Here is a 25482-nt window from a genome sequence, read left to right as displayed (position 1 = left end):
GCAGGAGCTACTGCAGGATTGGAAAGATGCTGCCTGTGTTACTGGTGGACCACTCTCTGGGGCCTCACTGTGACAAACAGGGCTACCACCTGGTTGTTTTGCACTGTCTAGTCATTCTCAATTAATATGTACAAATCAATAGCGCCATGAATCTTACTGAATATTTTCAGCCTAAAATGAATGAAGCATCCAACAAGAAGAGTACTACATTGTATGGTTTAAGCATTACTAGTAATGAAAACAGATTAAATCTTGCTGTGTGCAACTTCTCATGCTTGCCTGGACCACTACAAGAAAGTGTAATGTGTGTTCTAACTGTTGTTTGTCATGTGTATATTTGTTACTGCCATCTACATTTTGAAAGTTTGTTTTGTTTGATTCTGTTGTTTCATTAGCTAACCCTTCTGTGTTTTGCTCTTAGTTGTGTTTTGCATGCAATAGAGCTGGAAGTCCCCGAATGCATGAAATGATCAAAATGTCCATTGCATACCTCCTTGGGGCCCTGAGCTCTCGAATTTTTACTGGCAATCCTTCATCAGTGGCTTTTAAAAAGGTACCTTGCCCAGCCATTTTAGAACACACACTTTCCATAAGATCAGAGCTCACGTGGACAGTACTGCTGCTCTTTAGCAGGCATGGGGAGGGGGGAGAAAAAGATGATATCAACCATGCTCTTACCAGAAAGTCAGCCTATCTCTGAGAATGGCATTCCATGGATCAATTCAGAAACTCTAGAAAAAGAGATCGAGAACAATTGTTCCTCCATGTCCAGCAGCTCAGCAGCATTTGGGAATGGTATGGCCTCTCTGACTCTTTGTGCTTAATTGGCTTTAGGATTCTTTGTTCACTGGAGTTTGGTGGTAACTGAATGATGGGAATAGTTGGTCCTTTCTTTTAACTTGCAAAATCACCTTCTCATGCCAATTGCTCTCAATATCAATAAAATCCTTTGTTTAGGGAGGGGATTGGAATCTTGAGAAAGAGCAATAAGAACTGAGAGTCTGCCATTTGTAATGTCCTATCCCCTGGATCCCAGCTGTATTATGCTTTGGTAGCTATTTGTGTAACATCTTGAGGCAAGAGTCCAGCAGAATTTTGGTCACAACGCAATGTCAAAAAACTGCAAACATCTAGCTGGGAACTAGATGATACACTGATGTTCTTTCATTGTAGGCTTCTCACTGGGGTTCTCCCAGCTAAGGAAACTTTAGGCTGATTGCCAGCAAAAATATTGGCAAAAATATTTGCCAGAAGTCCAGGTGGGTAACATCAGTTGATCTTCCCTTGTCAACTGATATAGTCACTGTGTCATAGAAGGCTACTAGGCTCATGAGGCACTATTTGCCCTTACGCTAATTACAGAAAAAAAATGGGCAAATACTTATTACTAAAACAACTTTTAAGGATTGGAGTGTATTTACGTCATACAAAATACAGACTTGCCGAATGATAGCTGCAAATAAATCTCTAGAAAAGATCAATCAAACTAACATTTAAAGATATATTTTTTTTAAGAGCAAAGCAAGTGCCAAACTCAGTTGGGCTTGACAGAAGGGGAAGATTTTTGCCAATTTTGCCTTACCATTCCTGCAGCTGTGAGACTTATTAACTAATGAGCTGTGTATTACTTGGTGCTGTTTACTCAGTTACCCATATTGTTGAAAGCTTTTCATGTGCTAATAAAGCAATATGGAATAACAAGGAAGGCTGACTATCTGCATGCAAGAGACTTTGATATCCTCTTGAAGTGTGTTACCGGTAAGTTACAGTTAATATCTGCATATTGCTATCTTGTTTCTCATCAGGTTTGCATTGAGACATATGTATCTAGCTGTCACCAGCGGAGCATTAACACCGCTGTGCGGGCAACCCTCAGCCAAATGTTGAGTGACTTGACTTTACAGTTACGACAAAAGCAAGAAAATATGGTGAGCCTTCTGGCATCGACAAATGGTTCCATATCCGTAGCTGTGTACCGTTTAGTTTCTCTGAATGCAGTGCACTGTAATGGCTTATTGTGCCTTATGGATTTTATTTCAGCCTTCCACAACTAATCCCATTTGGAAGCTTTGTTGGGCTCTGACTTTGTACCTGTCATAGAGCAATCTATCAGGAAGGCAACTCTCACACTGGCAGCCCTACTTGGCTGCATTTTGTTCTCATGCTGTTAAGCAAAAGAGGCTTTGTTCTGATGTCAGACTGCTTTGACCTTTTCCTTTTCTGTTTTTTATTTTGTTTGCTTGTTTACCTGAGATTTGTGGAAATCCTTTCACCAAAATATCCTCCGTTACAGATATCAACCGAACAAATTCTCAGCTGTTGAAAGTGTAATTGAGTTTTTTATTGCTACTCTTTTTTAGTGAAGGTAATTTAATGGAATCTTTTGTCTGCTCAGTTGTTAGCAAAAATATTACTTCTGTTTATTGCATTATTAAAATCCATGAGAGCTGCTTGAGTGAAATCCCAACACACTGTCAACAAAATTGTAAATGTTCTGGGCATATATGAAATGTCATTGGCTTCTTACATCTGTTTATGCGTGTTTGTATATAAAGAAAGAGGTACTATTTGTAAAGGTCAATAACTGTTTATTAGAAAACTTTGAGGACTGTATTTGAGCAGATTATTTTCCCTGTACTTGTTTTGGATTAAGGTGACCACTTCTGTTTTGGATTGCTGGACTAGATTATTTTTATCCTAATAAGTACCTGCAGAACTGAATTCATAGGTTTACTTATAGTTATCTTCTCTGTGTGCTAAGTAGGTTCATTTTACTAGCCATAATACTTGGGGGGGAGGAGGGAGGAAAGAAGGAAAATTTTTGTTTTCGAAGTTAGTTGAGTTTGGATTTGAAATTTGAATTTTTTTAGTTCTGCTCTAAATGCAGAGTAGGTGAAGATATGTGAAAACTGCATTAATAGGAGGAATCCTATACCGCAGCTGAGCCAAATGATGTAAGAGGTCATTTCCAATTCCCGACTGTCATTAATTTGTGTATTGGCACTGCAATATTAATGATGATGATGTGATAAACTCTCCAATACTCAGAGGATTTTGGCTTCTGAGTAGCTTGTGAAGTCTAAACTATGCTTTTTTCTCAGTTATTTTTATTGAGACCTATATACCTAGTTATTACTGTATTTTTGTAGATGTAGGAAATCCCTTAAGAATTTACAAATCCCAGTTCAGCTAAATGAGATATGAATTTCTTAAATCTAAGTAATTATTTAAACATTTCTTAAGGTATTAAGCTTCACTTAAACAACAACAACAAAAAAATAAAGATAGAGGACGTGGATTTGTTAAGAAAGCTCTGCTGTTAAAGCATTGCTTGTACATTGGCTTTTCTGCTACATGCACTGATTATACCACATCTGTCTTTTCTCAACAGACAATTGAAAATAATGAGGCCCTGCAGAAATTCAAAAGTCAAGGTATCTGTACAACTTTTTTAGTCACTCCTTCCAATCCAGCTTATTAATTCTTCACTTTCCATTCATCAGCACACGGCTGTTGAAATCACAGAAATTACATCTTCAGGATCTTTTACCTTCTTCATAGCTTGTTACTGTTTGTGTTACTTGTGGTAAGAACTGAAACAGCCCTGTTAGCTCCTGATATTGCCAGTAGTGTCTTCATTCGAGCCATGTTAACAGCGCTGCTCTCCACATAGTTATAAATGGTTGTTTCACAGTGCTAACTTCTGTAATTAAGGTGTTTCAGAGCTCTGGAGAAAGAGTTAATAAGTGGATTCCCAAATTCAACCAGACTCATAGAGCAGGATGGTAGAATCTGGAAATGGCCGTGTTTACTGTATTTTGGGCCAGGGATGGCATTTGTATAATGGCAGCTTTTGAAAGCACATTACTAGCAAAGTTCATACTTGCCAAATTATAAACTTACAAGAGTTTTTCTGCTCTCATTCTGGCTTACTATCCACCGTCTTCCCTGAGAATTCAAAATATTCCCTACTTTTGAATTTTTTCACTGGATTTCTGCAGGAGAACTTGTATGGGTGGAGGCTAAAGTATTGAAAGTGAACAACAATCCCCTTTTAAGATCTGTGGATGAGAGAGAAACTCTTGTTGTGAGATGGAGTATGGAGTATGGAGAGCTGCAGTGATGGTTAGCTCCCCAGAGAAGTACTGGAGCTAGTCCTTTTTTTATTGTTATTATTTGCTTATTCTATTACCTCAATTGAATTTCAGCTAACCTTTTCTAAATGCACGTAAGCATCAATGCTCTCTCTGGATTTAATACTACTGCTTTGTCATTGTATGGAGATCAGTTTCCAATCCAGGACTTTTTCTTCTGTGTCTTGTCTGAATTTTGACTGACTTGCCTATTGTTTATGTGCTTTGACCAAATCTGAAAGTCCATGCAGTGATTTGCAGTTGTAATCCCACTGCAAATATGTAATGCCTCTGATCTTTTTCCTTTTTGGAGGTACTTCAGCTGAGTCTCTTTGTGACGATGTTGTATCTGTCCTCACTGTGCTCTGTGAGAAGCTCCAGGCTGTCATAAAGTGAGTTATTTCAGTTTATAATTTGAACTTGTTACCTGGAGATTGGGAGTTTCACTGCTACATGTGATCGTATTGTCATAGTTCTGAGATTATGGAATAAAACTGTGATTAAATTGTTTGTGATAAGAAGTATTGTTCATAATGCATTAATTTAATTCTCACTTGAGATGAGAAGCTAATTTCACTGGTTAGTGCTGTTTAGCTTTAAAGAGCTTCCAACAAATCTAATCTGTAGATAACTTCCATACAGTAGTGAAGAGCTTGTCAAAGGACAAGTTTTCTTTTTTTGGCTTGCTGAATGTCATGAAAGCAATCATTGTAAAGAGAACAATTACAGCGCACATGGTGACATGTAGTAGAAATTGTAATAGCTAGGTGAACAAAATACATTGAGACAGACAGTGACAGAAAATTTAATTTCATTTAAAATACATACATTCTACACAGATTTCTTTACGTACTGTCATGCATAGATTGCTCTGAAAGTAATGCCTCCTATTTATTTCCATGGAAACTGCAACAGATGCACAAAGAGCACAACACTATTTGATAGAGAAAATTCTCAGCTACAAAAAACTATTTTTCAACATGGTCACTGCCATTAGCTATGCATTTTTGCCAGTGATGGACAAGAGCATGTATGCTGTGCTTCTAAAAATCTGCACCAGCAGAGGTGACTCACTGTTTCACAGCTGCTGTGATGGCATTGTTGCTAGGAAAATGTTGTCCACACAGTCCATCTTTCATCAGCTTGAGTGGATGTAAGTCAGAGGGTGCCAAGTCTGGGCTATATGATAGGTGTGGTAGGTCAGTGTGGCTAGGATTGGCAGTCCACAGTTTTCAAACTGGTATGGGGCCTGGGCATTATCATGTTGCAAGAGAAAGGCTGTCTTCTTCTCTGGCCTGACTCTGGAAATTCAAGCCTTGTATTTTCTCTTCCATGGGGAATTTACTCTGCCACTCCATGGACAGCCCTTTTGACTCTGTCTCATAGTGGTAACGTCACATCTTGTCACCAGTAATGATGTGATCCAGGAAGCTGTCACCTTCTATCTCACATTGGTTCAACAGGTCCTGACAAACTCACGTGTTGTGTTCTTTCTATTCCTGTTTGAGCATTTGTAGGACCCACTTGGTGCAAACTTTTTGACATTCCAGTGTTGCCAGTTGTTTCCAATACAGTGAAGCTGATATTGAGCTCCGTACATAGTTCCCTGATCATCATCTGCCAGTTCATTTGGATGAGCTGATTAAGGTGCTCTCATTTTCTGGTGTAACAGCAGTGCATGGCCCTCTGGAATGTGGCTTGTCTTATAGCTTGCTGTTGCCACTGCTGAAATGCACTACCCACTACCTCCACTGTTCTCCATAAACATTCAGCAAGCATTAATGAATATCAGTGGGTGCCATTTTTGCCACACAAAGAAATGCAATGCCGACGTTGGCTTCCGACACCATTTTGCAGGCTGCTACCGTCTGTCACACAGCAAAAAAAAATAATGGAATGGAATGTTGCTGGGAAGTTTAAACCTCTGCTGCCATGCTACCAACATTCACCTCTGATGTCGTGGCCAGTGTAATAAAATCGGAGGCATTACTTTCAGAGCTGCCCTCACACATCATGAGATACATTCCTCCAGTTCTTATTTTGGACCAACAAAACGCAGCAAAAAACAGTTTACGAAATGTAAACCAGAATGTGACTGCTGTGGGAAGCTACCTTCTTTTGGCAGACCTCAACTTCTCTTGTCTGCTGAATCCTGCAGCTAATTCTGAGAATAAGTACAAGTACATTGTACATTACAAGCACATTGATACCAAGTGACTACAGGATCTTTCACGTTCTTCCTCTGTAAGCTCAATTTGTGTTTGATTTATAGAGTATAACTGACAAGGCTCTGAAAGGGGGCTGTGTGATCATGTAAGATTTTGCCTATAGACATTGACTTGCGACTGTTGTGGTTTTCATCAAGGAAACAGAAAAGATAACCAGAAGAAAGTAGTCTAAATGCCCTTCAGATTGCATGAAGAAATTGTTGATAATTCCAACATCTTCTGGTCGTTCCTTTTTCTTCTTCTTAAGAGTTTCTTCAAGTTTTCAGATCAAATTTGAAAAATTACTGCTATTTTCCTTCGTCATCTTTTGCATCAATTTCTTATTCCTTACTGTGAAATTCGATGAATTAAATCTATTTTCCTTACATTACCTACGAGAAATAGTAATAGATTGCTACACATGAGCTGTACAAATTAAGTGGGGTGATAAAAGCAATTGTACCACTGTAAATCCATAGGAAGTAGCAAAATATATCACTGCTGTAAATTGTGGTGTGGTTTTCAAGCAAACTAATGTAGTTACTTGAAAATAAGTAAATAGTCTTTGTTTCAATGTGACATGATTGGCATCTTTTCTTTTTGCCAGCGACAATCGACAACTTCAGCTTCTTTATTTGGAGTGCATCCTCTCCATGTTAAACAGCTCCTCTCCAAGCATGCACCAGCACAAAGGATTCACTGATCTAATATGGTGAGTAGATCTGAAGACTAATACAAATAGTCAGTTTATAAGTAACTGTAGAAGGGCCTTTCCCCACCACCACCCATGCAAACAAGCCTGCAGGAAGTCATCGGATAAGAGCAGAGCTCTCTATTAACCCTCTGCTGGTTTGTTTTGTACTTCATACAGGATTTCACAGGACCTCGTGCTCAACTTTTACCCTAAGATTTTGAAGTTGAATTGTATAATTCTGGCCCAGTTCTAAAGATGCAGTGTACAGCAGCACTCAGAGCTTCCTTTGCTGTCCCCCAAAAAAATTGCGTAACCTGGTGCTCAGTGTCTGCAAGTCAGGAAGGTCTTCTAGGCTGATAACACTTGGCAGCATTGCATGCGGACTCCGTACTGAAGCCTCTGGGAGCTTCAGTGTAAAATCATCATTCTCTCTTTCATGGCATTTTGGAAGTTTCTTCCCTTGTATTTCAAACAACCCTTTGTTTATGCTCCTGTGTCTGTTTTTGGGGTCATCCTGTAAGCAAGGTCACTGAAATGATCACAGTTAAAAGAAAACACTTCCTGTTTTATTTAAGTTTATATTATTTTGATGATCCAGTTTACAAATCTGCAGAGATTTGTGTTTATGCATGTATATCATGAGGGCAAGTGACGAGGGGCAGGACTTTTTAAACCTGCTTTGATGCCAAATAGTATGTATCCTCCAGGTACATGCTTAAGCTGAATAAAATTAACACAAGGAAGACATGAAACGGTTTATAGTTAGGGTGATGTCTGCAGTTTTTAGCAGCATAAGCATTCCCTAATCCATTAACTGTCTAGTGAAGTTGTGAGCCAGACTGATAATCGCCTTTGTTCTTCGGAAGATAAAGAAGATTTAGTGCTCTGTTCGTCTGTCAGAGTGTTCTCCATAGTTTGATACAGAAACACTTTGATGGAACTAACGTGGGGAATATGTTGCTGTTGCTACCTGTACTTGTGCCTGCTCTGAGGCAGTGAATTAATAAATTTTAAAATATCCCTAACTGTTTACATTTTAAAAAAATGGAATAAGCAGACCAAATATCATTATCTGATATCTGTTTTAAAAAATGATTTTTATACTGTGACTTTAGGGAGCCGAACAGTTTTAGCAAAGACTTTTAAGAGAGGCAGTGAAAATTAAGGGCAGCATGAAAAGCTTGGGAAATAAGATGTATGTAACTGTTTACTTTTGATGCTGAAGCATTACTTGTCACTGGGTGTTTGCACTAAATGCCAGCTGAGCCTCTGAGGCACATGGTTGAAAATTGGGTTTGGGATTGCTTTCTCTGCATTTAAGTTTTATAAGTTATGATATTGCAAGCTAGAGTAAAATGGCAAGTGTCTGAAGACAAGGCTGACGTAACAGCTAAATGAACAGAGGGCAGAATTGGTTTTGACTCTGATTCCTCCTCTTCATGAGGAGGATGAAGAGGAAGAGAAGGGATTGGCTGATGTGGAATCATTTGAAAGACAGTTTAAGGAAGGATGGTGTGTTTACTGGCATGTGAGAATTTACACTGCATACTTGGAGTTACTGTAGAGGACTTTAATTGCATTCTCAAAAGCCCACAGCTAGGGATGCTTAGTGACATACATGCATGTTCAGAGTAGCGATGGAACATCAAGCCATGCGGTTAGCAGAGATTGTTTTCCATTTGGTCAGGTTTTTTTTAGGTTCCCAAGTTGGACAGAAGAAACACTTGCCAGCAGAAACCTGGTCTTCCTACCTTGAGGTATGTTGTAGCTAATTAAAGAGGGAGGTATGCTATTCTGTGAAGACACAGCATGGTGCAGTAATATTGCAACTTGCAAAATTAGTATCATCTTTATTAAACACCCAGAAGTATTTGTGTATGTGCCAGTATGCTGGTGCCTGGAAGTTTAAGAGAGCCTCGTGCAGTTTGTTATTCAATCTAACCACTGCTGTTCACTGATTATTAAAACAAGAGTATGTGCTATGGGCTATTTTCATTCTGTTCCTGTGAGATTTTTCTGGTTACCATCTGCTGCTTTTTCTCTTTTTCTCAGGAAGCAACTGTGTCCAGCCCTAGTAGTAATCCTGGGAAATCCAATCCATGACAAAACTATCACCTCTGCCCACAGCAGCATCTGTCTAGAAGCTGATTCACCTTCCTCAGGGGTCTCTGATCATGGCCGGGGTTCAGGCTGTTCATCCACAGCGCCTGCCCTTAGTGGGCCTGTTGCACGGACCATATACTACATTGCTGCAGAACTGGTTCGACTGGTGGGGACAGTGGAATCAATGAAGCCTGTGCTGCAATCTCTCTATCACCGGATATTGCTCTACCCACCACCTCAGCACCGAGTAGAAGCCATCAAAATTATGAAAGAGGTAAGATATAAAGTCCAGGTACAAATCCATGCAAATAAAGCAAAATGTTAATTTCACAGTAAATATTGCTGAGATGTGCATACTTGTCCGTTCCATACTTTAGCACTAGTGGTGCTGTAGTTGCCCCTTTCGTACAGTTTTTACATCAAAGCTACTCTGATAAATATTTTTAGTTTTACAAAATTGTAATAGTTATATTTGTCTCCATAATGCAAGCTGCTATGGCAACTCTGTGTTCATGCTGGGAGTGGGTATTATCACTGAGTCATGACTGCTCTTTTGGATAGGATGCAGTGTAGTGATTCTGTTCTCAGCTCCTTTGGCATCTTTCCCCACTCTCTGCTCTTGCTAGAAGACATTCATCCTCACACTGCAGTGTTCCTGACGTTAAGGCAAATGTATGCTTTGAATATATGCCAGATTTTTGAAATGTTGTTTCCTTGAGCTGTATTAGAGTAGCCAAAAGGAAGCTTCCAGTGTCACAAGATGCTGTCAAGGCCAGTCCTTTATGGCCTGTCACTCTGTACCTGTGAGAGTGCTTGTGAGACTTCTTCGAACAGCACATTTACATCGACTGGATTCTTCTCATATTGTGGACTGCAAAGCAGCATCCATAATTTGTTTGAACAATGGTTTCTTTAGAGGATTTTTGTTCTAGCTTGCGTGTAGAGAGGCTGTCTGAAGATCCCTCCTAACACCATACAACCACCCACAGGGTTGCTGTCAGAACGCCCAGTCATTCTGGCACTTACCTTCCTATAATTTTAAACAATAGCAAGATGACAATCTGCATTTCATTTTTAAGATATTTTAGGAAAATATTAGTTCAATATTTCTACCTTCAGGATCTCTCTGTTACCTCTTTCTGCTCATTAATACGTACATTTTCTCCCTGAATCACTTCACAGAACGAATCACTTTGTGTGTTTTTTCCATAACTACCTTTTTGTAGTGGGTGACTGAAGAGCAGAACTTCCTTCAGTATATAATATAATACAATATACTTGTATATTTAGGCATTTGAGATTGTCTTGGTTGCAGTTCAGTTGGAAATATGTTCAGTCAGTAATGTAAAGCACTAGAGAACAACCTGTATGTGATGCGTGTTGTATATGTCATTTTTCTCTATAAGCATTTCTCCTTTTAAAAAGAGGAAAGATAGCTTTAATAAATAGAACTTTAGTGTGCTGTTATAGTTTGCTGAGAGAATTTGCAGTACAGCTAGGCTTCAGGTTCTAGCATTTGACCAAACTATGACTCATTTATGGTATTTAAATAACACTTAAATTACCCTCTAGTAACTTATGTTTCCTTTCCTTTCAGATACTTGGCAGTCCTCGGAGGCTTTGTGATTTGGCAGGGCCCTGCTCTTCTGAGTCAGAATCCAGGAAGAGATCTATTTCTAAAAGGAAGTCCCATCTGGATCTTCTCAAGCTGTATGCTTTGTTTCCTCCTTTATCCTCTTTAACCTGTGTGCACAAGACACTTAAATACTTGCACCTTCAGAAGCATACCCATGTATGAGCAAGTCAGGGTATCTCCCAAGTGAAATAAGCTGTGAAACAATATGATGGGTAAAAGTTTTTACTGATTTTTAGTAAGTCTGGGCTTGTTTGTAAAAGTAACCGCCTTTGAGGAGTTTACAAAAATACCCATATAAATTGTTTTACAGCTGGAAATTCTTAGGTATGGGTCATAACATTGCAGTGAAGTGATTGTGCTTATTTGGAAGTACATTTCCAAGATGAAGTCAAAGGAGGTAATCCAGAATTGAAACATTGTCAGATTGAGCACAAAGCATTCTTCATTCTCATAAAGAGCATATCTTGCTGATTATTTTCAGGACACATAAGTTAACTTCAGTTGGGGGAGGGAGCATTGTTTGTTTGTTTCGTTTTTCAGTACAGCTTGTCTGTAAGGGAAAATGCACTGTGCATGCTAGTAAAAATGCACAGTAACTATTTCCTTGGTTGGCACTCCCTTTACAGATTGGCCATGTCCACACGGGAGATGTAATTACTTGCTGTAATTCTAGTTGTCTTTTTCCAGAAGTAGTATTACAGGACAATTTCACTTCCGTTTTTCCTAGTTCTGGAAGGGTAGTGTTGGATGATAATGACAGGCTCGCTATATATGCTGCATTACTTAGATAAACTCTGTTTTAATTGTAGTATCATGGATGGGATGACAGAAGCGTGCATCAAGGGTGGTATTGAAGCATGTTATGCTTCAGTGTCCTGCGTATTTGCCCTGCTGGGAGCACTGGATGAGCTAAGCCATGGCAGGGGTCTTAGTGAGGAACAGGTCCATCTGCTCCTCCGGCGCCTGGAAGAATTGAAGGATGGGACTGAGACAAGCAGGGACTCCATGGAGATCAATGATGCTGACTTTAGGTGGCAGAGGCGCATTCTTTCCTCAGAAAATCCTGCTTGGGAATCAGGAAATGAGAAAAGTCCTGATATTAGCATTAGTGTTACCACAGACACTGGTCAGACCACTTTGGAAGGAGATATGGGACAGACAACTCCAGAGGATAATCTGGAAAGTCAAAAAAACTCACTGCCATCTCCAGCTGGACATGAAAGCAAAGAGATTCATTATAGAGAACCAGAGTCAGAAACCATTGACCAGCCAGATGTTGTTCAGAGAAGCCACAACATAGTCTATCCAGATATAACTAACTTCTTATCAGTTGACTGCAAGACCCGGTCTTATGGATCCAGGTACAGTGAAAGTAACTTCAGTGTAGATGACCAGGATCTTTCTAGGACTGAGTTTGATTCATGTGACCAGTATTCCATGGCAGCAGAGAAGGACTCTGGCCGGTCAGATGTTTCGGACATAGGCTCTGACAATTGCTCCCTGGCTGATGAGGAGCAGACACCACGAGACTGTCCAGGTACCAGGTCCTTACGTACTGCTGCTCTCTCTCTAAAGTTGCTGAAAAACCAGGAAGCAGACCAGCACAGCGCACAGCTCTTCATCCAATCTCTTGAAGCTCTTCTTCCTCGGCTCATAGCTCTCCCCAGCATAGAGGAGGTGGATGCAGCACTACAGAACTTCTCTTCAGCTTTTTGCTCAGGTTTGCAAGCAAATATTTACTGTCCAACCAACATGCACGCTGTAAGATTCTCTTGTAGGAGCTCATCTTCAGAGAATGTGTCCAGAATAAGAAGGTTTGTGCTCTACAAAGCACATTCCTCTGCAGCAGCATGTTTCCTTTAGAGTGGGGCAAACTGAATATGCAGGTTAATCCATGAGCACTTAACAGACTCTGGATTATGTCCTCAATCAATAGTAAGATCAAATTTTCTGTAGTACGATACCTCTTCAAAGGCCTGTGAAGATCTGTTGAGAAAATTTGCATGTGCTGATGTTAAGGAAAGGCTGCCCATTAGCAGAAAACTGGGGATGTGGGGAGAACTGTCACCTGTTTTGAAAGGGATTCAAGTAGCTTAATATATTACCTCAGTACTATTAATAATGCCAAGCCTTGCAGAGAAGATAATAGAAATCTCACTACAGTAAGCTATTGAAAAGATAAGAAAAGAGGATCAACTCCTCTTTCTCACTCTTTTTTTTATATATTGCAATTTATCATGACAGGAAATTGAAAGCTCAAGTTCAGACCAACTGAAAAATAGTTAAAAGATCTTACCTTGTAAGAGGTAGAATGCTTACTCTTCTCTCAGGGTTAGATTTGGGATTTAGACTTGGTTAATCAAACAAAAAAAAGACTATGCAAAGGCAAGTTTGTCCTGTTGATAGTATAACTAACATATGCACATATTGTTAGAGAGGTTTCTTTCTCCTGGCAGTAGCAGAGGTGGAAATGTTCATGAAAATATATTTCTCTGTTTCTTAAATTTAATTCACCACAATTGCCTTTTCCATCACTTCTCTTCTAAGCATTGCTTCATTCACTTGTGCTCTCAAACACATTACTCATACAGAGTAAGAAGGGATGCCTCTGCTGTCCTACGGCAGAATTTTTATATGAAGCTGGGTGAATGTGTTAACACCACACAAATAAGCTGATATTCCTGATTTTCTGTTTAAATGCTGCCCAAATAAGCCTGATTCAGGAAGATAGTAATAAGACATTCCTAAAAAAGGAGTTGTCTTTAAAAGGACATTGATTTTATTCTGAATCGAGGTGCTTTAAAGCATTCTTCCTGTCACAAAGAATTCATTTTCCTGTAAGATAATGAAATTGTAGCATAAGTCCAGGGTTAGAATTCTAACTCCTCTGTGCCTTGTTAGGTCATATGTAGATGAGCATACAACGTCTTTCTCCTAACCTTTTGTCTATCAGATCCCTGTAGAAGGTTCTGAAGTGTTGGAAGAGGTATACCTAGCCAAATTCCAGATTTTAAAGTTAAATATGACTTTTGTTGTCATTCAGTATGACTAAAACAGTGAAAAAGATAGAAGGATAATAGTCCATTTTTGCATTAAGTCTATATTTTCTGGTCTGCACATTACTCTTAGAAAGATAGCCCGTCTTAGACTCAGACTGTTGAGTTGAGGAAGACCCTTCGCATTTCTAAGAAAGCTAGCCTCGTGATGTGAGGTATTTTAGTGATTTCATAGGGCATTTCCCTTACTTTTGTACACAAGGCCTGTGCAGTTCATGTCTCAGTAGGAAATCTGGAACAGGGCTCAGTCCAACTGAAACAGTCCTTTAATGTGTACCTCTGATCTTAAACAAAAGTCCATCAGTATTTCTGAGGTGAGGACACGTGTAGATGAGAGGCATGACCCTGAAGGCCTATTTAAAATGTGTCCATGGGTAGGAACTCTCTCCTGGAGAGCTTCTGACACACCAATTCTGCCTCTGAAGGGAATATTAAATTATTATTTCAGAACTCCTTCATTAGCACCAGAAATTCAAGGCACAGAGTAGGTGATGAAGTTAAAGGAACTGATATGACTTCTTGGATGTATAGCATCTGTACATGTATAATTCCTGAGGACTACATTAGGAAATTTGAATATCAGTTAAGATTCAAGTTGAGAAGAAGAGACAGATGCAGTTCTGAGATCAACCCATGCAGAAATAGTATTTTTGTTTCTGAGTCTTTATTTACGTGCTTTGGTTCATTCATTAATTTTTCTTACACTAGGGAGCAGTGAAATATGTTAGTATAGAGTTTAGCAGCCTTTCCTACCAGCTAGATCCTTAAATATCATTGTAACATTGTTTTGTTTTTGTAGGACTGAAAACAATGAAAGGACGTAGGAATTTGAGGTGTTAACACAGGAATTTAAGCATGGAATTGGCAAAGAAAGCTAGGCAGAATTTAAAGGAAAGTAAGATTTGAAAGTCAGTTGGTTAAAAGCTGGTTATAATGTTCCTTCAGAAGGATTTCCCTTGCTTGTTGCTAGATAAAATCAATGCTAAAAAGATCCTAGTGACATTGGAGTGTGATGTCTATCTAAAAAATACTAAATTGTCTAGAAATGGTCAATATTGTCTTGGCTTGAATAAAACATTGTATTTTATGTGGGCTCTCTTTGACCTTGCCAATTTAAACGAACTGTTTCTTTTAGGGCAATGTACTAAGCTTGCTGTTTGCTATGGCTGGCAAATTTTTATAAGTAAAATTAATGATCAATATTATCTTAATTCAGACATCACTATTCTCATGAATTACTGTTTCAAGGAATTAATTCTAATAATTGTGTGCCATTGTGTTAATAATCATAGCAAGCATTTTAGCACCAGATTTTGATTGCACAGCTTTTAGTGGCAAGGTTTTTGCTTTGTTAAGCATCAGTGCAAGTTGTTTATCTATCAGTTCATCCTCTCTTTTTGAGAGGATGAGCTTCTGTCAAATGTAGTTAGATGTTTTCTGATATTTTAGAAGGAGTTAGGGATCAGATTTTTTCCAAACACTCACATACATGCCCTATTTGTTATTAGCCTCTTTTATGTGCAGCTATACACAAGTGTGCTTTTATAAGCAGTTCAGCCCACGTTTTCATTTACGTAACACTTTACATTGAGTTGATATTACTCTAGCTTATTCTAGGTCCACAAGTACTTATTTAAGATACCACACATTAAATTAGTATGTACTAACTACATCAAGATTCAGCACTCAGCAAAGTGTGAAGATCCATCTTTAGCTTTAGTGATGGAGTCATTGGAGCTACATACAGGCCTACTGCTAAGCACAGGGTTATGATTTTGGGACAAGCTAAAGATTCTTTGTTAACATTCACCACAGGAAACCTACCACAAACACGTGGAAATCCGTGTTGGTATAATGTGTGGCCAGCCCTATCACCCCTCTTCCACAAAGGTTGCTCCCTTGAAAGAGTTGTTCATTTTTTAGACCCACCCTGGAACAGTTATTCTCTCTCTAAATCCACCCTCAAACAGTTATTCACCTTATCCACGCCCCCAAAGTGACGTCAGTGGAAAGTCCGAGAAGGCAGCAGCACAGAACTTTCAAACCCTCACGAGGCAAGAAAAACATTTGCTTTTTTTTCTGTGTGTGGATTTTTTTTTTTTAATTATTATTATTTTTTATTTTTTAATGTTGATGATTTGTTGTATTTTGTCTAAGAACAGGCATGAGATTTGTGGCGGGAGGAATATGTTCACAGTCAACCACTTCAGCAGTTAACTAAGCGACGCAGCTGTGCTTCTTCATGTAACAAACCTTGGAAGCTCTTTTGTTTTGTTACAAGTGTTCCTCTAGGAGAAAACTTACTCCTTAATTTCCCCTAATCAATGTCATATGAATGGATTTCACAGTTGATGTGAAAACCATGAAATATTGTGGTTCATGGTGGGAGGGGAGTCAAACATTCTGGATTTTTCATGGCTCAGACGATAGCTCAGAGGAATTTGATTAAGTATTGCTCATACTTGATTTGTTATTTTCTACCAGTAGGCCAGCTAACTCAGAGGAAAATGTATGTACTGCCCATCCTACCTAGGAAGAAGAGATTACACCCTATAGTCATGCCCAGTGGTACAGCTTCATACAGATAGTGTTTTCAGGAGTACTGAGTGCTTACAGATAATGGCTTACAGGACTGGCAAGTACTCAGCTGTCTAAAAATCAGGTGTTGTATGAACTAAACAGGGCTTGGAGTTGTAATGAAGTCCTAGCCTGTTTGACTCCAAATATTTGTACACACACCTCCAGGTCGTGGAAAGAATGCCTTGACAGCCTGATCTAGTGGGTGGCAACCGTGCATATGGCAGGGGGTTTGGAACTGGATAGACTTTAAGGTCCCTTCCAACCTAGGCCATTCTTTGATTACAGCCTGACCCTGCAAGGTGCTGGGCACTCCAGTCCCCATCCAGCAACTCATTTAGCTGGAACAAGTTTACTGGGATGTTAAAAGGTCTGTGTCCCTCATTAGCACCATTTGTGCCAAGTATGCTCAATTTCCTGTAAGAACACAGGCTTTGCCTCTGTCCCTGCCCACCTCACCTTTGTGGTTACCACTGTAGATGTATCCTGCCCTTTGCTTTGTACCTGGCAGACATCCTAATGAATACTGGTGCTCCTTATGCGCTTCAAATTAAGCGTATTTCTTTGCTGGACTGTGACTGGACTATTCTGTGTGCTGCAGCACTGCATTATGGATGGACTGTTTAGTTCTCTACTCCCTACTCTAGTACATTAAATAGAGCAACTTCTGCTGATGATTCATTAACTATTCTAGCAATCTGTTGCTGCTGGAATGCTAGGGTTAGTTTCTGATCTTTTTTTCCAGGCAAAATCTGTGTAAAATGTGAGAGCTCACATGGTGTTTTTGTTAGGTATGATGCACTCACCAGGATTTGAAGGAAACCCAAATTTCAGCTTCCAAACTCTGATGAATGCAGACAGTCTCTACATGGTCTCTCATTATACTCTGCTGCTGAACCTAAAATTGGCCAACTCAGATTACTACAGGAAGAAGCCTCCCCAAGCTCCTGTGTTGCTGGTGAGTTGGTGAATACAGAGAAAATACTTGAAAAGAGATTGTTTCATTTCCTTTCACATAAAGCAGCCCGCATGTAAGTGTCCTTCGTGATACTTGCTGAGTGGAGAAATAATAATTGCAAATGAAGCAAGCTACTTATAAATTTTGCATGATAAACATCATGCATCTGAATTACACAGCTTCTCTGTAATTCACGGAGGAATGAATGCTGCCTACTGATTATCATTAAAGAAGCAGTCATTTTGATGGATGCTGCATCTTTGTAACAAATCTTCACTACCAATGTGTTATATTATTTTTAGTCCCTACTATAAAGGTGTGTGCCTTCATCTTGCAGATACTTCTGAGCATATTAACAAATGTCTTGCTTAATACCAGCTTTGCATTTATACAGATGAAGGAATCAGTTGTCTGAGTGAAAGATAATTAGGTTTTAATACCTAATTCAGTAATACTATTACTGAAAATAGTTCAGATGTATCTAATTGGACCCCAGTTTGTCTGTGACAACTGTTCAATGCAATAGGCCTGACTGCTGGACAAGCAGCATTAGGTGCCCCAAATTTGTTTTTAATGGAGTTGAGATTCTATCCCCACCCTGTGGAAATGGTAAAAGATCAACTTGTGCCTTTGTTGCTTTATGAGAACAGTCATTATTATTTGTATCTTGCATGATTTACAGTAAGAGAAGGGAAAGCACATCATTTATGTAATTCTCTATCGAGAATTATGTTCATGTCACTTTCACCATAGAGACACGCTATGATTCTCTGTTAGTTCTTAGTTTTTTATAACTTCATTTGTACTTCTGCATCACCTTATGCTCAGGAATGGATCTAGTGCTAGAAACTCATGCTGTAGAACTTACTGTTGTTTTACTTCTGGCTTTTGTGGTTGCCTGCAGAAAGAGTTCATGAAACAGGTACAGTCCAGTGGAGTGTTGATGATATTTTCCCAAGCCTGGGTTGAAGAACTGTACCACCAGGTACTAGAAAGGAACATGCTAGGGGAAGCTGGATACTGGGGGAGCCCTGAAGAACACAGCCTTCCACTTATTACCATGCTGACTGGTTAGTACAATGTTATGATGGCAGGAACTAACTTCCAATTGTGTCTAAAACAAGCTACAATAACACTGCTTTGGTCCATTACATACCAAACTGTGTAATCAGGCAATGAGTGGTGTTTCACTAATGTGCACCACTCAGTGGTGGCAGATACCTAAGTGCTTGTTCTGGGTCAGACAGGAAACTTTAAAGCCTGGGTTTAAAAACAAACAAATCCACTGAAACTTAGTAGTAGTCTTGACTCTCTCTGGTCAGTGTGACCCAAAGCTAAATAGACTGGAATGACTTGTTTGCTCAACTTGTGGATTATCATCTGTGTGGTGGCAGTGTCCCAAAGTTACAGTTATCAGGATCCAGAGGAACAGAGACTCCTCCTTATTGCCTCCAGAGAAATGCTTGCTAATTAGGATAAATGATGAGGATATGGAATTAAAAAAAAAAAAAAAAAAAAAAAAAAGCACTTATTTTCTCTGAATGGTGGCTGCCTTTTGCTTCAGGAGGTACTGATAGACTTCAGGAGTTGTAAGGAAGAAATACACTTCTTTAAATGCTACTGGACTCAGTATCCTACTGATATGCCTATTATTTAGGCATGTGTAAAATCATGTGAATTTTGGTTACCTTTAGAAAATATATTATGTTTGTTTAAATGACTTGTAATCTGGACCCTGATGTATATAATGAATATACCTGAATCGCACAGCTGCTAGGCTCTCCATTCAGTTATAAGCTAGGTCACTCACTGAACTTCTCTGAACTACTTCAGTTTATACAACATGAAAATGTGATCTGCAGCTTTCTGTTTCCATAGGATGACTTTAGCAGTACCACTGTGCTTCATAAAGTTGAAATTTTAAAAATCTGTCCAAGGATACATTTAAGTGTATGCATAAAGGAGAGTTTTGCATATTCTGGCCAAATGAATATAGAAGAATGTTTGACTCCTGACAGTGTGGTGGGAATGGGAAGGGTAGATTTGTGTACTGAACCAGAGCATATTTTAATCCTCTCAACTTCAGTTACAGCAGGTTTGGTACCTCTTAATGATGAGTAGTAAGACTGCTGTTTTCTTGATGTCATAGCAAAGCCATTTCCATATGCCTTTGGTACAAACAAATATAAATAGTGGATTCTGGTCCTGGAAGCTTTCCACAGATTTTTCCCCCTTTGGTTCAGATTTGCCCTATGCTAGGGATATGCCAAATGGCAGTAGTGAGAAGCTGAAAACCCAGAGCATCTCTAACAAGTACTGAAAAACAATCCTTAGCTTCATTTGAGAGAAAAAAAAATATCTTATATGATCTGCTGAAAGACAACAGGATGCCTATGATACTATGGTGGTATAAAATACACTGTCTTTCTGAATGTACGTACTATATGATTGCAAAGAAGTAATTAGAACAGTGTACGTATGGAGAACACTGCTTCAGCTGAGCCATTAGTTAGTAATCAGAGAGCAGTGTTCTGAGGTTTTTGCTGACTGTGTTGAGACCAGCGTTTCCTTTTAATATTGTATGATGAGTGATCAGTTGGGAAGCTGAAATAAACACTTTTGGAAAAATAATAGCCATGTGAAAAAGAGACAGCCGGGCTTCTAGGAAGCAAGTCAGGCCAGTGTCCTTAATATTAAACTCTATGTTGCAAACTAGTCTTCTGTTGGAGTAAATGTTGACATTGAACATGTGGGTCTAACCCACTAACAATTCCATTTAGAAAACAGAATCCCAGTGTGTCAGGGGGACTGTGAGATATGGGAACACCCCGTTACAAGATTTAGCAAGATTGAAAGGAGATACTCAGAAATGCAGAGATTGTGCATAAGTGTGCAGGAGGTCCAAAACTATAAGAAATACCATGTAATCTTTACCAGAATTTCCACTGACTGTGTAATTTCAGGGAGCTCTTGGGAGTAGGGGTATTTCCGCTCTATGAGGAAAAAGCTGGTGATACCAGACAAAGCATATAAAGTGCCACAGCTTATGTTTATACCAAGGCTTCACCAGGCTGCCAGAAAAGAGAATCTAAAAAGCATACGTGAGAAATCAGGGACTAAAACCTGCTTGAACATGGAGCCAGTAAGAGAGACTTTTTTTTTTTTTGCCATCTGTTTGTTGAGTAGTAAGTAATCTGTTGTTTTCTTTAATATTCTGTCAGACATCGATGGCTTGGGAAGCAGTACGGTTGGTGGCCAGTTGATGGCATCTGCTTCAGCTCAATCTCCTCTTTCCCAGAATCAGAAGACAGATGATTCTGTTGTTGCAGGTATTGAGAATATATTGTAAGCACAAGTGTATCTACCAATGGTGAATTGTTCTATACCATGAACACACTTGGGTTTAAGAACAGCAGTTTAAGATTTGAAGGAAGTGTATCAGTGTATCCTGCATATGAACTTCTTTTGTAGCTTTCAGGCTGTATACCTTTATTACACCGTGAAGTCCAGTATGCAGGGGACATTTATGACTTCTTTTTTTGCATTTTTTAACTGTTGATAATAGAGATGCTGTTATGTCATTTTCCAGCAGTGATAGTAACGTATTTCTCACTCCAGGAGTTGCTTTTGCCCGATACCTCTTAATTGGCTGTTGGAAGAACTTGATTGACACTTTGTCCACACCGCTGACTGGTCGCATGGCAGGCAGCTCCAAGGGGCTGGCATTCATCTTGGGAGCAGAAGGAGCCAAAGAACAGAACCAAAAGGAGAAGGACTCCATATGTTTGAGCCTGGATGGACTGAGGAGGGCAGCCCGCCTGAGCTGTGCCCTAGGTACTGCTGTGTTTTATGTTGTCGTGGCACACTCACAAAATAGGACGATAACTCTATTATTCTACATGAATTTGGAAGAGAAAGCAGTATTCTTTTCTAGTCTGGGATGATCAAGGAACTTGTAGAACTTCCCATAGAACCCATCTTACCTACAACATAGACATGCATCCATTTTGACTTGACTCAACCTGTCATTCAGATTGTTTGGGGTTAAGAGGAAAAGCTAGTTAAACATTCTGCTGTTTACAGGAGTTGCTGCTAACTGTGCATCTGCTCTTGCCCAAATGGCTGCTGCATCCTGTGTCCAAGAAGAGAAAGAGGAAAAAGAAATCCAAGAGCCCAGTGATGCTATAGCTCAAGGTAACAATGTGATTAAATGATCTACCTTATCTCATATTGTTTGCAGAGATGCAGCTGGCAGGTACTTTGCTATACACAAAAGAACGACAGAGAGGGATGTCACCATTATTTTTTTTATAGACATACGGGAAGTAAGTCTAGAGGTTTCAATAAATGTCTTGCTGTTGTAGGTTCTTAATATGTCACGTTAATTGTAATTTATATGGAACTGAAATCAGCTAAGCAGCAAGTAAGGTTAACTGCTTTTTGGTTTTTTTTTAATGTGCACTTCCCAAGTTTTGTGACACTTTTACAATGAGAGGGCATCGGAAAAACAGTATTTTATTGCTGTGTTGTGTGAGAACATAAACTGAACCTGACTTGTTTTGAATCATGTTAAAGGAAGTTGGAATGGTAATTAAAGAAAAGGTATAGCAGCTAAAATGTTTTGCACCCCTGTGCAGAAGTTCCTCACGCGGTGAAAGTCAATAGGGTCTTTGGCTGGTTGGAGATCAGGTAACATCTGATTTCTAATGGCAAGAAACCCATAACAAAGTATACAGTTGCACTGATGATCTAACTTGGCACTTATTTCAGTGTCTCAGTAGAGAAAACAAACATGAGGTCTGAGGGTAAACTATCTTTTAACCACTCCGCTCAATATAACTGAATTGAGTTGGCCAGGCTGCATAGAAGCAAAAAAGAGGTAGTAGTAGTGGCCAGAGGCCAACAGACCTGTTTTATGGAAGTTGGAAAGTTTCAGAATTTGTTTCAGAGCAGCATGAAAACTAATCTTTTTGGAGATTTTCATGAAAAAGAAAATCCAAATGCTTGTAGTTCAGAATAGGATTAGTTTTGCTTTTACAAGAGTATCCATTATCAAATGCTCTTTGTTGGGACTTTTATATGGAAATAATGTGAAATCCGTAAACCCTTTTTTCTATTGGAAAAGAGATTTTAGTAAAAAAAATAAATAAATAAAAATCCAGCCAGCACAGAATAGAAACCAAGCTGGCAATGTTCTGTGGGCAATAAGACGTGAATTTGAGGCTAGAGGGTGTCAATCTCAGACTGATTTTTCATAAAATCAATCCAAAGGGATTTTCATTTTAAAAGTGCCTTATGTTTATGTGGAAAAAATGAGATTCTGTAGTTTGTTTTTTGTCTAAATTCAAACTTCTTTTGTAGTTTTCAGGCTGTATACCTTTATTACCACCATATGAAAAAGCAGATGTTTGTTTAAAAGCTGGAGATGGCAATGTTCTTTTTGTTTTTTGTGCTGCAGTGAAACAGAAAGTGGAGCAGAAACTGGAGCAGATGGGAAAAGTGCAGGGTGTCTGCCTACACACTGCTCATGTTTTGTGTATGGATGCAGTCCTAAATGTGGGCCTGGAGATGGGAAGCCACAATCAAGACTGCTGGCCTCATGTGTTCAGGTACTTAGCAGCTTTCCCAAAAGAAACATAATTTACAATATCTTGCCATGAAGTACCAGTCTGAAAAAAAGGACTTTACATACTCTGGGAGTCTTCTCCATAGCCAATAACAGAGTGAATTAACTGTAATTTATCTGAATTAAATATCTGTAAGAGAAAAATCACTTCTTTCCACATCTGTTTGGAGACAAAATCAATGCTTAGAAAATTCAGTGTTGTCAGAAGACTCTGTCAGATCCTGAAAACTAAATAGCCATTCAAGTTCCTCAGCTAGACTGTTTGCTATATGAGGACATGGGAGGCCAAGGGATGTAAGATGACAGACTATCTGTGATGTGTCTGAGAGTTTTGCTTACACTATGCTTCTGACTTAAGTAGAGATTCAAGCATTTCTTCAGTGAGCCCTTGGATTTAGGGACACAAGAGCTGTTGTTCCTTGGCATTAATCCTTCTTTTCCTTCTGTTCTCAGGGTGTGTGAGTACATCAGCACTCTGGAGCACACCCACTTCAGTGATGGCACCTCCCAGCCCTGCCTTACCATCACCCAGTCACAGCAGGCACCTGGAGGCCCACACTCAGACACTGAGCTGGGAGAGGCTTCTCAAGAACAGACCCCTGAGCAGGAGACCACCCTCAGCAGTAATCCTGTCATTCAGCCAGTTTCCATCCAGGAACTTGTCAAGGAGAGCAGTAAAGGCAGAGCTTTCGACTTCCGTGGAGGCAGCCTGCTGTGTGGGACCAGTGCTGCTAAGGCTGTTCTCACACTCTCCACACAAGCAGACAGGTAAAAGTGTCACTAGATTCTCTGCTCCTAAAACAAGACCAACATAGACCTTTCTGTGATGCAGTGGGCCCTGATCTTTACATCTATTGCAGCCACTTGCTTCAGTTGAGCTTCACAAGGGAGCTACATATCACAGCCAGCAGCTCTTAAAAGACTTGGTTTTCTGTACCTTTGCTATACTTGCCCTGCTTTTTGGAAGCGCTGGGCTGGGTATGTCTGAATCCACCTGTGAATCAGATGCATCCTAGGAGTGGTAGTTTTATTGCTTGCATGTAAATTAATCTATTTTGTTTGCTCATTAAAGCAGACCAAAAAAAATATGTGTCGTGCCTTGACAGGATGGGACTGAGTCACAAGACCAGTGTCAGTTGGAAAGCAGTTCCTACTGTCAGAACAACAGAAAGTTTTTCATGAAAAGCAGAATCAGGGAATCATGATTGTGTTAACTTCTGGCTGTACCATGTGAAATTTTTTTGTGATTCTGCAGAAACTTGCCTCCAATCTGTGCAAAATTTTAAGGGTACAGGTTTATCTCTTAAATCTTAAGAGCTCATTACAATTGAAAATAACGGCTCTTGTTTATATTCCTACATAGCAATTCAGATACAGCAGCTTTAGATCTAAGACTTAAATTCATTTCTTTGTCATGTTAAGGGCCTTTTCAGATGGAGCAAACTGCTATGATCAGTGAAGCTCTGATGTAAGTTGGGAGAGCTGAGCATATTAGTTTTTGTAATTATTGTTTATGAACTGTTTATGCGATTAAGATACACTTAAGGGGCACTGGTGATTCCTTGAAAAAGTGCCTTTTTGTTACAGTACTGCATTTGTATCTTGGAAGGGTTCTGTTTGGTCCTACAACACTCTACCACCCTCCAATTAATAATATTTCTGGATCAAGGTCTTCCTGTGTGTGTTGCCAGAGGCAACGCACAGCAGTTATGTACATGTAAAGGTTTTCCTCTTGCAAACACATTTAAGTCTCCATATCATGAATTTTTCAGTTGATTTCTATTCTTTTATTTGCAGGCTCTTTGAAGATGCTGCTGATAAGTTAAATTTGATGGCACTGGCAGGCTTCCTTTACCAGCTCAAGAAGGCTTCTCAGGCCCAACTTTTCCATTCTGTCACAGATACAGTTGATTACTCCCTAGCAATGCCAGGTAGAAGAAAAAAAAAAAAGAAAAAAGAAAAAAAAAAAAAAACAAACACACAGATTTCTTTGTACATACAACTGTACTGCTTGCAAGATTAGCTTTGTATTCTTAAGATTTTAATTTTTCCACTTAAATTTCAGGGTATAAAGAAAACAATATTTATTCTAATAAGATCTTTCTGTAGGAGTACTGCAAAGTCTTTAGAAAAGATGGAAAACTTTTTTTAGACAACCTGCTGTGAGACATTTCGAAGGACATTTGCTTAGAAGCGTTCATAAAATGAGTGATAACAAATGAAGCATGCAATTGAAAAATGAAAAATTCAGCAGTGGGAGTTGTCTGCTTACTCTTCCCAGCGAAATGAAGCATATACCTTACAGTACAAAACCTGTAAAAAGTCGTCTGTCCTGTGGCAGACATGAAAACCAACTTAATTGGTTTCTCCTTTCCCTGAGGTGCTACTTAACATTATCTCAGTATAAAAATTAGTAGTTCTTTTTTGGTTCCTCCTTGTCTCCAATCACTTTTTTTTTTTTTAATAAAAAAAGGTATGGCATTATATGTAGA

General features: G+C 39.3%; 1 protein-coding gene across 6 annotated transcripts in view; it reads left to right on the top strand.

Annotated features, from left to right (window-relative positions):
* The window catches only part of ARFGEF3 (ARFGEF family member 3), an 83648-nt gene that overhangs the window by 35935 nt on the left and 22231 nt on the right, over positions 1–25482 (top strand). For 2 of the 6 annotated variants that reach the window (XM_085217203.1, XM_085217198.1), the window contains exons 6-22: positions 422–553; positions 1806–1928; positions 3392–3434; positions 4447–4525; positions 6948–7052; positions 9087–9411; positions 10735–10847; positions 11583–12493; positions 15800–15883; positions 17198–17364; positions 18269–18434; positions 20586–20693; positions 20983–21198; positions 21448–21558; positions 22823–22973; positions 23444–23758; positions 24788–24921. In XM_085217203.1, coding sequence (XP_085073329.1) covers positions 422–553; positions 1806–1928; positions 3392–3434; positions 4447–4525; positions 6948–7052; positions 9087–9411; positions 10735–10847; positions 11583–12493; positions 15800–15883; positions 17198–17364; positions 18269–18434; positions 20586–20693; positions 20983–21198; positions 21448–21558; positions 22823–22973; positions 23444–23758; positions 24788–24921 — 3283 coding nt within the window. The remainder of the gene's footprint in view (positions 1–421; positions 554–1805; positions 1929–3391; positions 3435–4446; positions 4526–6947; positions 7053–9086; positions 9412–10734; positions 10848–11582; positions 12494–15799; positions 15884–17197; positions 17365–18268; positions 18435–20585; positions 20694–20982; positions 21199–21447; positions 21559–22822; positions 22974–23443; positions 23759–24787; positions 24922–25482) is intronic. The other 4 variants (XM_085217202.1, XM_085217201.1, XM_085217199.1 and 1 more) reach the window with 4 other exon arrangements.

The sequence above is a fragment of the Meleagris gallopavo genome, chromosome 2, assembly GCF_905368555.1.
Source record: "Meleagris gallopavo chromosome 2, MGAL_WU_HG_1.1, whole genome shotgun sequence".
Taxonomy (NCBI): Eukaryota; Metazoa; Chordata; class Aves; order Galliformes; family Phasianidae; genus Meleagris; species Meleagris gallopavo.
This window is presented reverse-complemented; position numbering and strand designations above follow the sequence as displayed.